The sequence below is a fragment of the Balaenoptera physalus genome (genome assembly GCF_965194825.1).
Source record: "Balaenoptera physalus genome assembly, chromosome: 8".
NCBI lineage: Eukaryota > Metazoa > Chordata > Mammalia > Artiodactyla > Balaenopteridae > Balaenoptera > Balaenoptera physalus.
Window position 1 is genome coordinate 91,512,600 of NC_138887.1, and position 13,466 is coordinate 91,526,065.

Sequence of the window (13,466 nt, forward strand, 5' to 3'; positions counted from 1 at the left end):
GGCAGGACAGGAATAAAGACGCAGACATAGAGAATGGACCTGAGGACATGGAGAGGGGGAAGTGTAAGCTGGGACGAAGTGAGAAAGTGACATGGACTTATATACACTACCAAAAGTAAAACAGATAGCTAGTGGAAAGCAGCCACATAGCACAGGGAGATCAGCTCTGTGCTCTGTGACCACCTAGAGGGGTGGGATACAGGGGGTGGGATTGAGAGGGTGGGAGGGAGATGCAAGAGGGAGGAGATATGAGCATGTATGTATATGTATAGCTGATTCACTTTGTTATAAAGCAGAAACTAACACACCATTGTAAAGCAATTATACCCCAATAAAGATGTTAAAAAAAATAAAGATGATATGAAGTTAAAAAAAAAAAAAAGTGCTCTTCAGTTGATATTGGCCAACTATTAACATGGTATATCTGGGTAGGTAGTTAGCGATTTTCTTTTCAGCACCTGTCTGTTTGCTGTAATTCAAACTTATATTAAAATATGGCTATGTGAGATGAGAGAACTCTAATATTCCATGTTTGTGATTAGTTTGGAAACTTTTTTTTAAAGGTTTGAATCTTTTCCTACATTCAGATCCTTGGTCTACACAGTTAATTTGAAATGAGGTACTGAATACCAACCAGGTATAGAGTGAGCAGCTACCCAAAGCTAGTGGTCAGTCAATGATGGTGCTATAGCTTAGGATTCCTTGTGGGGATGAAGTTGTTATAGGAAAGCATTTTCATTTATTGAGAATGAGAGGGCTGATGGGATTGGGCACTGAGGTTTAGAGAAGACATAGTAGAAAATAGAAAAGAAAAAAAAAGCAAATTATGGGCTGCCAGAAAGTAATGCTGAGCAATACTGGGGGGAAGGGCAGTCTGGCTTGAAAATACACATTTGAAATGGAATCAATTAGCATAATATTATTTCCCAGAAGGGTTTAGCCTCAGATCCCCATTTCACTAGGCCATCATAAAACAAAACAGGATTACATGTCTTTCTCTTTTGAAGGCAAATTAGCAAGATGGTTAAAACTTAGACCTTCTGGGTTCAAATCCATGTGTTCAGATTTATTCTTACATATTCAGGCAAAATGGTAATGAATTTGATGAACAATTTGATTTAGTGATCAATTGAAGATCTGATGAGGAAGATTTGGAAAACACAACTTTGGTCTTCCCTTGTTAACTCATAGGCCTTTGAGGGCTTGATGAATTGTTGGAAACTGGCCTGAGGCTGAAGTCTTCTGACACACTTTTTTCCTAAAATCCCCACCTACCCCAGACTGCGAAGGGTGTGGCACCGGACTTTAAATACCACCAGTGCCTTTACGCTCCTCCCTCCTGTTGCCAGTTCCCCTTTATGTGGTTGCCTCAAGAAACTGTTCATTCTGGTAATAATTCCATCACTCAAAGTGCTTTTGAAAGTTCTATTTTGAAATCACATCAAATCACCTGGTCTCTTTGGCCTCAGTTTCTTCACCTGCAATGTGAAAATATTAATGCTTACTCTGACTCCTAAAGTTGTCAAAAAAATCAAACGAAAAATATTTTATAAATTGTTAAGTGCCATGTAGATGTTACCAATTAACACACTATTCCAGAAATTACACCTTTGCTTTATGGCCGCTATTCAGTTTTTAGTAAAAAATACCTCACACATAAACGTCTCCAAATGACCTTTGCTATAACCTAAAATAAAATCTTATTTCAAAGTGTAAAGATATTACAAAGGACATCCAGAGTTTCATGTATGGCATGGCCCTCTCTCATCTCCTGTAAAGATGAAACTTCTTGTGTTGAAATTGTGAGGGCATTTTATGAAAGAAAAATAAAATTTCATTTCTCTGTTTTCCCTCTTCTGCAGGAAGTCACCAAAGCAGTACAGCCTCTCTTACTGGGAAGAATCATAGCTTCCTATGATCCAGATAACAAGGTGGAACGCGCCATTGCGATCTACCTAGGCATAGGCTTATGCCTTCTCTTTATCGTGAGGATGCTGCTCCTTCATCCGGCCATTTTTGGCCTCCACCACATTGGAATGCAGATGAGAATAGCTATGTTTAGTTTGATTTATAAGAAGGTAATACTTCCTTGCACAGTCTCCATGCTATGTGTTAGTGGCGTCATGTTTTAAATGCCATACTGATACAAATAAGGGGTAAATGCTGAAATCAGTTTTGTATACCTGTGAAATAAATGGCAGCAATAATGAATATTTCTAATTTTCCTTGATAATTCACCTCACTTCAACTAATAATTATTGAGTGCCTTCTATAAACTGCCTATATTTTAGATTTCATTTTTTTTTTCACTAGTCATATACCATTTTTTGGAATCCATGGCTCCCCATTGAAATGATTCTTACTATCTGCCTAAAAGTCATTGACAAAATATCATCTTATTGTAAACTGCCATGTATCTTTACGTTCAACAACAAGAAATTGTTAACAATAACCCAAGCAATAGAAATTTCTACCTTAACTAGTTGTGACACAGTGGTGGTATCCACTGCCTTATTTTGAGTTAGATTTTTGTCATCCTAAGTTCTGCAAGTTAAAAATTTTTCGAATAGCACATGCATGGCAACCATAAGAACCTTCTCTGCTTTTCTGTGTGCACTGTCCAGTTAAGAGCCCAAGTTGCTGATGTGTGCTTTGGGTGAATTCAGATTAAGACTTCCTTACTTTACAAACACAATTTAAGGTCACCTCAATGACATGTGCTTTCACCAGCCTGATTCATGTGTGACCGTTTGATCTACCAAGTGATTATAGAAACCTGTTTGGTTGAATCATTTGGATATTGCTTTATCCTTCTTCTCTTTTTTCTTACCCCAATGTAAAAACTTTGTATACTTGGCTTATAAGGGACACGGACCTGAAATTCCCTCTAGCAAATAACCCGTAACACTTCCATAATATACATGCAAGGTCAGTGGTGTTGTAAAACCTTGATAGCCATACTTTATTGTTCAAAAAAGCCTTCTGTGGAGGCACAAGGGAAAAACCGAGTCTACAGTTTAATCAAATCACCTCAGCCACAGTCTCATCAGTTCACAAGTACCAGGAAAGCATGGGTGATAAATCAATAAAAATTTTATCTTGATCCAGAAATTATATGTAAATGATGAAATTATTAGGTATTATTTGGAGGGTAGAATTTACACAGAATGCATATCAAAGAAAGTTGAATCCAGTTTAAAAATATTTATAAAAGTGATTTTATCATAATGGTAACTAATAGCTAAGGATGTACATGACAAGCTTCTAAGTGATTTTTAGGTATATCATTTCATTTGACCAAAACTCCATATGGTAGAAACTATTATCCCTATTTTATGGATAAAATATTTTGAGAAGCTAAGACCTAAAAGTTATAAAACATTGTACAAGAACTGCGTCAAAATTTCTAAAATGGGTAAGTCACAATCCTTAAAGTGGAGGGTTTTCCAACGATTAGAGAACATAAAATAAGTACTGAAATAATATAGCAATTCAAATTGTGTTATATAGGCAGAGAGAAACATGAAGTGCTCTGGGCTAAGGGGAGGGGAGATCAAAGAAGGAGCAGGTTAGTTTGTGAATAAGTTCATATTGAATGTTTAGCACAAATACAGCGATATATGTGCTTTCAGACCCAGAATGCATTAATAAAAAGTTAGAAGTTGTGCCTGTCCTTTTTCAACATTGATTATCTGTGTTCTTACATATTTTCTTTACCCCTCTAGCCACACCTATTGACCTGCATTGACATCATCACCAAAGAATACAATTTCATCTCCATGTGGCTGTGGTTTGGTCCCTAAAATAAACTGGTACCATATCTGACCAGTTTCATCCATGTGGCAGGCAGCCACTAATTCTTCCCACATTGTTCCAGATTTTGTAGTAGAGCATAGTTTTCTTTGTTCCAAAATCTGTAACCATGATACATTCAAATTATATTTTAAATAATGAATCTAAATACAAACTAGATTGAGCTTTGCCTGTGAATTTCAAGAAGATAAAGTTAACTAGAGTGAACAGATATTCACTGTTTATTGTGCACATAAACTCCATGTTAAGCCATGTAGAACCCATGTTAAGCCCAGTCTCAAGTTACCTGAGACTGAGCATGTTACCAGGTCATGTGTCATCCAGCTCAATGGACTCCCCCCCTCCCCTGCCCTGTATTGCTCTAATAGCATTTTGAAATTAACTGCTTTATTCCTTATTCATCTGTGCTTATCTAAATGCTATTCATTATTCCACACCCATCTTAAAATTCAACCTCAATAAAATATTTGCAGATTTTTATAACCAGATATGGGAACTTTCTCTTAATCACCCTATTTTATTCTATCTACTCCCTTTGACTAATTTATCATATTTAGTTATGTATGTACTAGGTTATCCTGAGGCAAGAATTATGTTTAAGAAATCTTAACAATAATCCCTGAAGCCTTGAATATAGTGATTTGTATCTACTAAGTGCTCAATACATATATGAGGGATTCAGTTGAAGCAAATATTAGATAGGTACTCTTCAGTCAAAGCCATCTAATGGCAAATCAATTCTTATTAAAGTTTATAGGCAAAGTATGACTTATCTTTCATAATAATAATTTATCTACATAAAAATTCTATTTTGTATATATGGATATATTTTTCTTTGTAAAATTTAAGAATATTTTATTAATGTAATCTTTCACAAAATTATTAATGATTAAATTATTTGTAATATAATTTTATTGACTTTAACAGTAATTTTATTCAACAGAGTTACTATAAGGTCGCATGAAAAATTTAAGGCCAAGATTTTATTAAAAAATTTTTTTATTGACGTATAGTTGGTTTACAATATTGTGTTAGTTTCAAGTGTACAGCAAAGTGATATAGATATATATATCTATATATATATTTTTTCAATTCTTTTCCATTATAGGTTATTACAAGATATTGAATATAGTTCCCTGTAAGGCCGAGGTATTAATCTCAAATTTCACTGCCTTTGGTTCCATCTTTTATAAAAACAAACAAAAGCAAAAAAAAAAAAAAAAAAACCCTCTACAGTATATAAATGAATATTTAAGTACAATATTGTTCCCATTTTGGATTAGAAAAAATAGTTACTACTCACTAGATACTGTAAAATAAAATAAGAAGAGGCATGCCAGTGTAATATTTGTTGTAAAGAGAAATATTTATAAATCTGAGAAGATACTGAGTTAGATGAACATAAAATAATTTTCATTACCTTAACTTAAAAATGCGTGCATAGTTACCTAATTCCTCAGCTGTATTGTAACATTACTTATAAATATATTTGTCTACTGTTCATTGACAATATCTAACTTCCTATTTTCCTTTTAGACTTTGAAGCTGTCAAGCCGTGTTCTAGATAAAATAAGCATTGGACAACTTGTTAGTCTCCTTTCCAACAACCTGAACAAATTTGATGAAGTATGTACCTACTGATTTAATCTTTTATGCATCTTTATTATAACTCATACAACCCCAAAGGTTTTCTGGGTCAGATAACAGTAATAAGTGGTTAAGTCGTAAGCATCCCTACCTTACCTATTTCTGAAAACTGAGAAGGCTAAGTTGTGTAGCAGAGTGCCATTTTGGGGTCTCACGGGACCACGCAACTCAAGGGCACCTCAGCTTGCTTTGTATTTACAAGGTTTTTTTACAGTTCAGTCCCTATCAGATCTTGTTTCCTTTTAATACTTTAAATCAGTTATTTACTTTGGCTGAGTATGATACTCTGAGCAATTCTTGTTCAGTGCTGTCTTCTGTCACAATAAAATTCGAGGTCCTTGAGGACAGATTGTTTTATTTATCTTTGCATTTCTAGTATTTTACATGGTATCAAACCCTTAGCAGATGCTAAATAAATTACTGTTGAATTGAGCATGCATGTGTTCTGAATATACTGTCAGGTGATAAGGTTGTACAGTTGTGTAGGTTGAACTTCTGAAGAGTCTTTTGTTCTCTCATGTTCTGTGTCATGGCTCTTGCTTTATCCACACAGAAGTAAGTTATTTAAAATAAATTCTTCAATCACCATGCAATTCCACTGGAAAAAGATCACAGTGACTTGAAGTTTGTTTTGGGGGAAATCCTATGCGTAGAATGTTTAAGCACATTGCTATGTGTTCCATGTAGTGAATACCTAGATTTTAGTGTGTTCAGAACCATGAAGTGTTTGATGTATGAGCTCACTGTGCTTGATTTCTTTCTTCTTTGCTTGTTTTTTCCTTTGTTTTGGGGGTGGAGGATAAAATGTCAGTGGTTTTCACTGTGATTTTATTTTTCAGGGACTTGCACTGGCGCATTTCGTGTGGATTGCTCCTTTGCAAGTGACGCTGCTGATGGGGCTGCTCTGGCAGTTGTTACAGGCCTGCGCCTTCTGTGGACTTGCTTTCCTCATAGTCCTTGCCCTTCTTCAAGCCGGATTAGGGAAAATGATGATGAAGTACAGGTAGCACTCTTATTTACATAGTTTGAAAGGGTTTTAAATTAGGTTTTCCAAAAGCCCACTCTAATAAAACCAGAACTTCTCTATGCACTGAACCGTGATCTTGCTAGGTGTTACGTAAAAGGAATTATTTTCATGACGTAATACTTTCTATATCAAGGGGACATGTTTTTGCTTGTCAGTCTATAGAATTTCTTTATAAATATGTTACCATCCAGTTCACTTTTTGCACATCAGAGATTTAGGTACAATGGATAAAACATTTATGTGAATGGGAGGGAATGCATATATTTTGGGGAGAGTTTATAGGCTTTTTCTACCCTGGTTTGTGAATCATCACACCACAGGCTTAGTTGCTTTTTATTACAGAATGAATCAGTGACACCAGTCACTGCTTATGAAAGAGGACTTCTAGTTTGCCAGCTAGAGTATGATAGAAAGTGTACACATTTTGGAGTCAAATAGCTCTTAGTTTGAATCCCAGATTGCATGCTTACTAGTTACATGACCTGTGTCAAGCTGCTTCAGCCACTGTGTTTCTGGTTTTTTTTCATCTTTAAAATGGAGGTAATCACCTCTGTTAGGTTGTCAGAAGAATTAGGCATAACATATGACATGCATCTAATACAGTGTCTGGCACATGGGAGGCATTTACTAAATGACAGTTACTATTTCTGTTACTATATATTTGATAATAAAATAAACCTCCATCTGTTTAATAAAAGAAATGTGGCTTTTCTTAAAAGCTTGGGCAGTTCTTAGTGGACATTTTGACTTGTTTTTACTAAGTATTTGATTGGTGGATGGATTAATTTACAGAGATCAGAGAGCTGGAAAGATTAATGAAAGACTGGTGATCACGTCAGAAATGATTGAAAATATCCAGTCGGTTAAGGCATACTGCTGGGAAGAAGCAATGGAAAAAATAATTGAAAACCTAAGACAGTAAGTCATTCTGATAATTTCAGTATCAATTGAATTAGCCAATTAAGGTTTAACATATTAAAAATGAGTATGTCAGAGTGGACTTCAGCTCATATTTGAAATTTCTGACAACCAAACAGTTGTATTAAGTTATATCAATATTCATGTGTTATGGCTTAATGCCATTTTCATGGGGCTATCATTTTACATAGGTGTCAAGTGTGCTATTTTGCACTACAAGGATATGTATCCCTTATGAAAGAATTGCCTATATGTGCTTATAGCTGCTTAATATACTTATTGACTAAAATAATGATCATGATTCTAGAGACTGATTGAAACCTTAAGTGGAACTGCTAGAGTAATAAGGATATGATTCTGAACCAAATAAATGATTCTCTAGTATTATAGCTTCCTTAATTTATATGTTATGGCTCATGAAAAACAAACAAAAAACAAACCCTTCTGTTTGTTTAAAATATGTTTGTTCTTCCTTAACTTACGAGTAATGCAGGGTAATATCTATAAATTGTGTTTCTATAAACCCTCCACTTGAGAAATCAGTTCAAGTAATGAAAGCCACCACCTGAAGTAGAATCAGTACTTGGCAACCGTCTACATCTCCGGTCTTGTTTTACCTTAGATAACCTTTCTCTCACTGATTAGTAAAGATTATAGCCAGCAAAAAAGTACAGCACAGACTGAGATACTGTTACTGAGAAAATTTTGGACAAAATATAAACTAGGGCATTTCTATAGCTGTGACCATTTTTCTTTAGTCAAGTTCCATGTTCTACAAATTTCAATCCAAAAAAAAAAAAAGAAACAAAAAAGACTCTCTGAGATTCAGTGGGCATAGATCTTCTGTTAAAGGGCAAATAATTTCAGGATGAATTAGCTCACGAGAGCTTCATGGGGAAAAAATGTACTAAAGGGAAGAGGCCCATTTTGGATGCTGTGAATATGGGTTATCAGGGATTCAGGCTGCTGATTCCAGTAGACAGTGGTAACTGAGCTGCAGGTGTGTGATTGGAACAACAAAAGAAATGCTGAAATGTTAAGTCCTTTGCAGTGTAAATAGAAAGAGTAAAAGGGTATTTATTGCACAAACATAATTGGTCACCTGTTTTTATTATGCCTTTCAAGACAAATCCAGGAAAGAAATTATATTTTCTTTCCAGAAACATCCTTTAAGATCTTGTTTAGTTGGTTGAAGGTTTTTCTCATTAACAAGTGAGTTTTCCATCACACTTGCTCCTGGATCACTCTTAAATGCCTATAGGCATAGGCATAACCAGAATGATGAGGAGATTATCAGAGAATTTGGTTTTCTCAAGCTTCAGGGTAAACTCCTGGTCAGATCATTCTAGGTGCTGACTTTTCTTGACTTCGGGTTTTTTTTCCCCTCTTCCTCAAAAGATGAAATCCATCCTTCCTATTCTGTATTTCTGTTTAACCAATTCTAATAGCAAATGTTTGGTTTTAACTTGTATAATCTGGTTCCTTAATCTGGCATGAAATTGTTACCTGAAAAGGCTGCAAAGTGCTGACGTAAATATGGGAAAGCAAAAATTGCTTCTACTCAAAAGAGCAAATAGAATGTTCTGGAAGAGATTGGCAGGATGCGCTGCAAAGGGATGACCTCAGCCTGGGCCACTGCTGCACTGGGCAAAAGGCTGTGTAACACTCCCTGAAAATCTACTTCTTTATTGCTCTCTGGTAATAAAGTCACTTTGAATTTTTTTTATAAGATAAAATATTTTTATGACTCCTACAGTGCTAGTGATTTTATTATGGTGAGTACTACTTTCTAGGTGATTCTTATATATGTTCTTTTTTTTTTTTTTCTTTTTTTTTTAAGAAACTCCAAGTCTTTTATTTCACTCAGGAGCAATTATTTATTTTTATTTGTAAATGTCCATATCAGGGTATACAATAAAGCATTCTAATGATGTATTCTAATTAGCAAGACCAAAGTCATAGGGAGATTGATTCAAGATGGCAGAGTAGAAGGACATGCTCTCACTCCCTCTTTTTTTTTTTATTTTTAAATTTTATTTATTTTTTTATACAGCAGGTTCTTATTAGTCATCCTTTTTATACACATCAGTGTATACATGTCAATCCCACTCTCCCAATTCATCACACCACCACCCCCACCCTCTGCTGCTTTCCCCCCTTGGTGTCCATACGTTTGTTCTCTACATCTGTGTCTCAGCTTCTGCCCTGCAAACTGGTTCATCTGTACCATTTTTCTATGTTCCACATATATGCGTTAATATACGATATTTGTTTTTCTCTTTCTGACTTACTTCACTCTGTATGACAGTCTCTAGATCCATCCACGTCTCAACAAATGACCCAATTTCGTTCCTTTTTATGGCTGAGTAATATTCCATTGTATATATGTACCATGTCTTCTTTATCCATTCGTCTGTCAATGGGCATTTAGGTTGCTTCCATGACCGGGCTATTGTAAATAGTGCTGCAATGAACATTGGGGTGCATGTGTCTTTTTGAATAATGGTTTTCTCTGGGTATATGCCCAGTAGTGGGATTGCTGGATCATATGGTAATTCTGTTTTTAGTTTTTAAGAAACCGCCATACTGTTCTCCATAGTGGCTGTATCAATTTACATTCCCACCAACAGTGCAAGAGGGTTCGCTTTTCTCCACACCGTCTCCAGCATTTGTTTTTTGTAGATTTTCTAATGATGCCCATTCTTACTGGTTTGAGGTGATACCTCATTGTGGTTTTGATTTGCATTACTCTAATGATTAGTGATGTTGAGCAGCTTTTCATGGGCTTCTTGGCCATCTGTATGTCTTCTTTGGAGAAATGTCTATCTAGGTCTTCTGCCCATTTTTGGATTGGGTTGTTTGCTTTTTTAACACTGAGCTGCATGAGCTGTTTATATATTTTGGAGATTAATCCTTTGTCCATTGATTCGTTTGCAACTATTTTCTCCCATTCTGAGGGTTGTCTTTTCATCTTGTTTATGGTTTCCTTTGCTGTGCAAAAGCTTTGAATTTTCATTAGGTCCCATTTGTTTATTTTTGTTTTTCTTTCCATTACTCTAGGAGGTGGATCAAAAAAGATCTTACTGTGATTTATGTCAAAGAGTGTTCTTCCTATGTTTTCCTCTAAGAGTTTTATAGTGTCCAGTCTTATATTTAGGTCTCTAATCCAGTTTGAGTTTATTTTTGTGTATGGTGTTAGGCAGTGTTCTAATTTCATTCCTTTACATGTAGCTGTCCAGTTTTCCCAGCACTACATGTAGCTGTCCAGTTTTCCCAGCGCTACTTATTGGAGAGACTGTCTTTTCTCCATTATATATCTTTGCCTCCTTTGTCATAGATTAGTTGACCATAGGTGCATGGGTTTATCTCTGGGCTTTCTATCTTGTTCCATTGATCTATGTTTCTGTTTTTGTGCCAGTACCATATTGTCTTGATTACTGAAGCTTTATAGTATAGTCTGAAGTCAGGGAGTCTGATTCCTCCAGTTCCGTTTTTTTTCCCTCAAGACTGCTTTGGCTATTCGAGGTCTTTTGTGTCTCCATACAAATTTTAAGATTTTTTTGTTCTAGTTCTGTAAAAAATGCCATTGGTAATTTGATAGGGATTGCATTGAATCTGTAGATTGCTTTGGATAGTATAGTCATTTTCACAATGTTGATTCTTCCAATACAAGAACATGGTATATCTCTCCATCTGTTGGTATCATCTTTAATTTCTTTCATCAGTGTCTTATAGTTTTCTGCATACAGGTCTTTTGTCCCCCTACATAGGTTTATTCCTAGGTATTTTATTCTTTTTGTTGCAATGGTAAATGGGAATGTTTCCTTAATTTCTCTTTCAGGTTTTTCATCATTAGTGTATAGGAATGCAAGAGATTTCTGTGCATTAATTTTGTATCCTACAACTTTACCAAATTGATTGATTAGCTCTAGTAGTTTTCTGGTGGCATCTTTAGGATTCTATAGGTATAGTATCATGTCATCTGCGAAGAGTGACAGTTTTACTTCTTCTTTTCCAATTTGTATTTCTTTTTCTTCTCTGATTGCCATGGCTAGGACTTCCAAAACTATGTTGAATAATAGTGGTGAGAGTGGACCACCTTGTCTTGTTCCTGATCTTAGAGGAAATGCTTTCAGTTTTTCACCATTGAGAATGATGTTTGCTGTGGGTTTGTCATATATGCCCTTTATTATGTTGAGGTAGGTTCCCTTTATGCCCACTTCCTGGAGAATTTTTATCATAAATGGGTGTTGAATTTTGTCAAAAGCTTTTTCTGCATCTATTGAGATGATCATATGGTTTTTATTCTTCAATTTGTTAATATGGTGTACCACATTGATTGATTTGTGTATATTGAAGAATCCTTGCATCCCTGGGATAAATTCCGCTTGATCATGGTGTATGATCCTTTTAATGTGTTGTTGGATTCTGTTTGCTAGTATTTTGTTGAGGATTTTTGCATCTATATTCATCAGTGATATTGGTCTGTAATTTTCTTTTTTTGTAGTATCTTTGTCTGGTTTTGGTATCAGGGTGATGGTGGCCTCATAGAATGAGTTTGGGAGTGTTCCTTCCTCTGCAATTTTTTGGAAGAGTTTGAGAAGGATAGGTGTTAGCTCTTTTCTAAATGTTTGATAGAATTCACCTGTGAAGCCATCTGGTCCTGGACTTTTGTTTGTTGGAAAATTTTTAATCACAGTTTCAATTTCATTAGTTGTGATTGGTCTGTTCATATTTTCTATTTCTTCCTGGTTCAGTCTTGGAAGGTTATACCTTTCTAAGAATTTGTCCATTTCTTCCAGATTGTCCATTTTATTGGCATGGGGTTGCTTGTAGTAGTCTCTTAGGATGCTTTGTATATCTGCGATGTCTGTTGTAACTTCTCCTTTTTCATTTCTAATTGTTTTGACTTGAGTCCTCTCCCTCTTTTTCTTGATGAGTCTGGCTAATAGTTTATCAATTTTGTTTATCTTCTCAAGGAACCAGCTTTTAGTTTTATTGATCTTTGCTATTGTTTTCTTTGTTTCTGTTTCATTTATTTCTTCTCTGATCTTTAGATTTCCTTCCTTCTGCTAACTTTGGGTTTTGTTTGTTCTTCTTTCTCTAGTTCCTTTAGGTGTCAGGTTAGATTGTTTATTTGAGATTTTTCTTATTTCTTGAGGTAGGCTTGTATAGCTATAAACTTCCCTCTTAGAACCTCTTTTGCTGCATCCCATAGGTTTTGGATCATCGTGTTTTCATTGTCTTCATTGTTTTCATTTGTCTCTAGGTATTTTTGATTTCCTCTTTGATTTCTTCAATGATCTCTTGGTTATTTAGTAACGTATTGTTTAGCCTCCATGTGTTTGTCTTTTTTACGTTTTTTTCCCTGTAATTCATTTCTAATCTCATAGCATTGTGGTCAGAAAAGATGCTTGATATGATTTCAATTCTCTTAAATTTACTGAGGCTTGATTTGTGACCCAGGATGTGATCTATCCTGGAGAATGTTCCGTGCGCACTTGAGAAGAAAGTGTAATCTGTTTTTGGATGGAATGTCCTATAAATATTAATTAAATCTATCTGGTCTGTTGTGTCATTTAAAGCTTCTGTTTCCTTATTTATTTTCATTTTGGATGATCTGTCCATTGGTGTAAGTGAGGTGTTAAAATCCCCCACTATTATTGTGTTACTGTCAATTTCCTCTTTTATAGCTGTTAGTAGTTGCCTTATATATTGAGGTGCTCCTATGTTGGGTGTATGTATATTTATAATTGTTATATCTTCTTCTTGGATTGATCCCTTGATCATTGTGTAGTGTCCTTCCTTGTCTCTTGTAACATTCTTTATTTTAAAGTCTATTTTATCTGATATGAGGATTGCTACTGCAGCTTTCTTTTGATTTTCATTTGCATGGAATATCATTTTCCATCCCCTCACTTTCAGTCTGTATGTGTCCCTAGGTCTAAAGTGGGTCTCTTATAGAGAGCATATATATGGGTCTTGTTTTTGTATCCATTCAGCGAGCCTGTGTCTTTTGGTTGGAGGATTTAATCCATTCACGTTTAAGGTAATTATCGAT

At 35.3% G+C, this 13,466-nt stretch overlaps 1 protein-coding gene across 10 annotated transcripts in view; it reads left to right on the forward strand.

The window, feature by feature from the left end:
- Positions 1–13,466, forward strand: part of CFTR (CF transmembrane conductance regulator) — a 221,127-nt gene that overhangs the window by 68,407 nt on the left and 139,254 nt on the right. For 7 of the 10 annotated variants that reach the window (XM_082472243.1, XM_082472245.1, XM_082472250.1 and 4 more), the window contains 4 exons: positions 1,863–2,078; positions 5,350–5,439; positions 6,300–6,463; positions 7,280–7,405. In XM_082472243.1, the coding sequence (XP_082328369.1) occupies positions 1,863–2,078; positions 5,350–5,439; positions 6,300–6,463; positions 7,280–7,405 (596 nt within the window). The remainder of the gene's footprint in view (positions 1–1,862; positions 2,079–5,349; positions 5,440–6,299; positions 6,464–7,279; positions 7,406–13,466) is intronic. The other 3 variants (XM_082472248.1, XM_082472244.1, XM_082472247.1) reach the window with 3 other exon arrangements.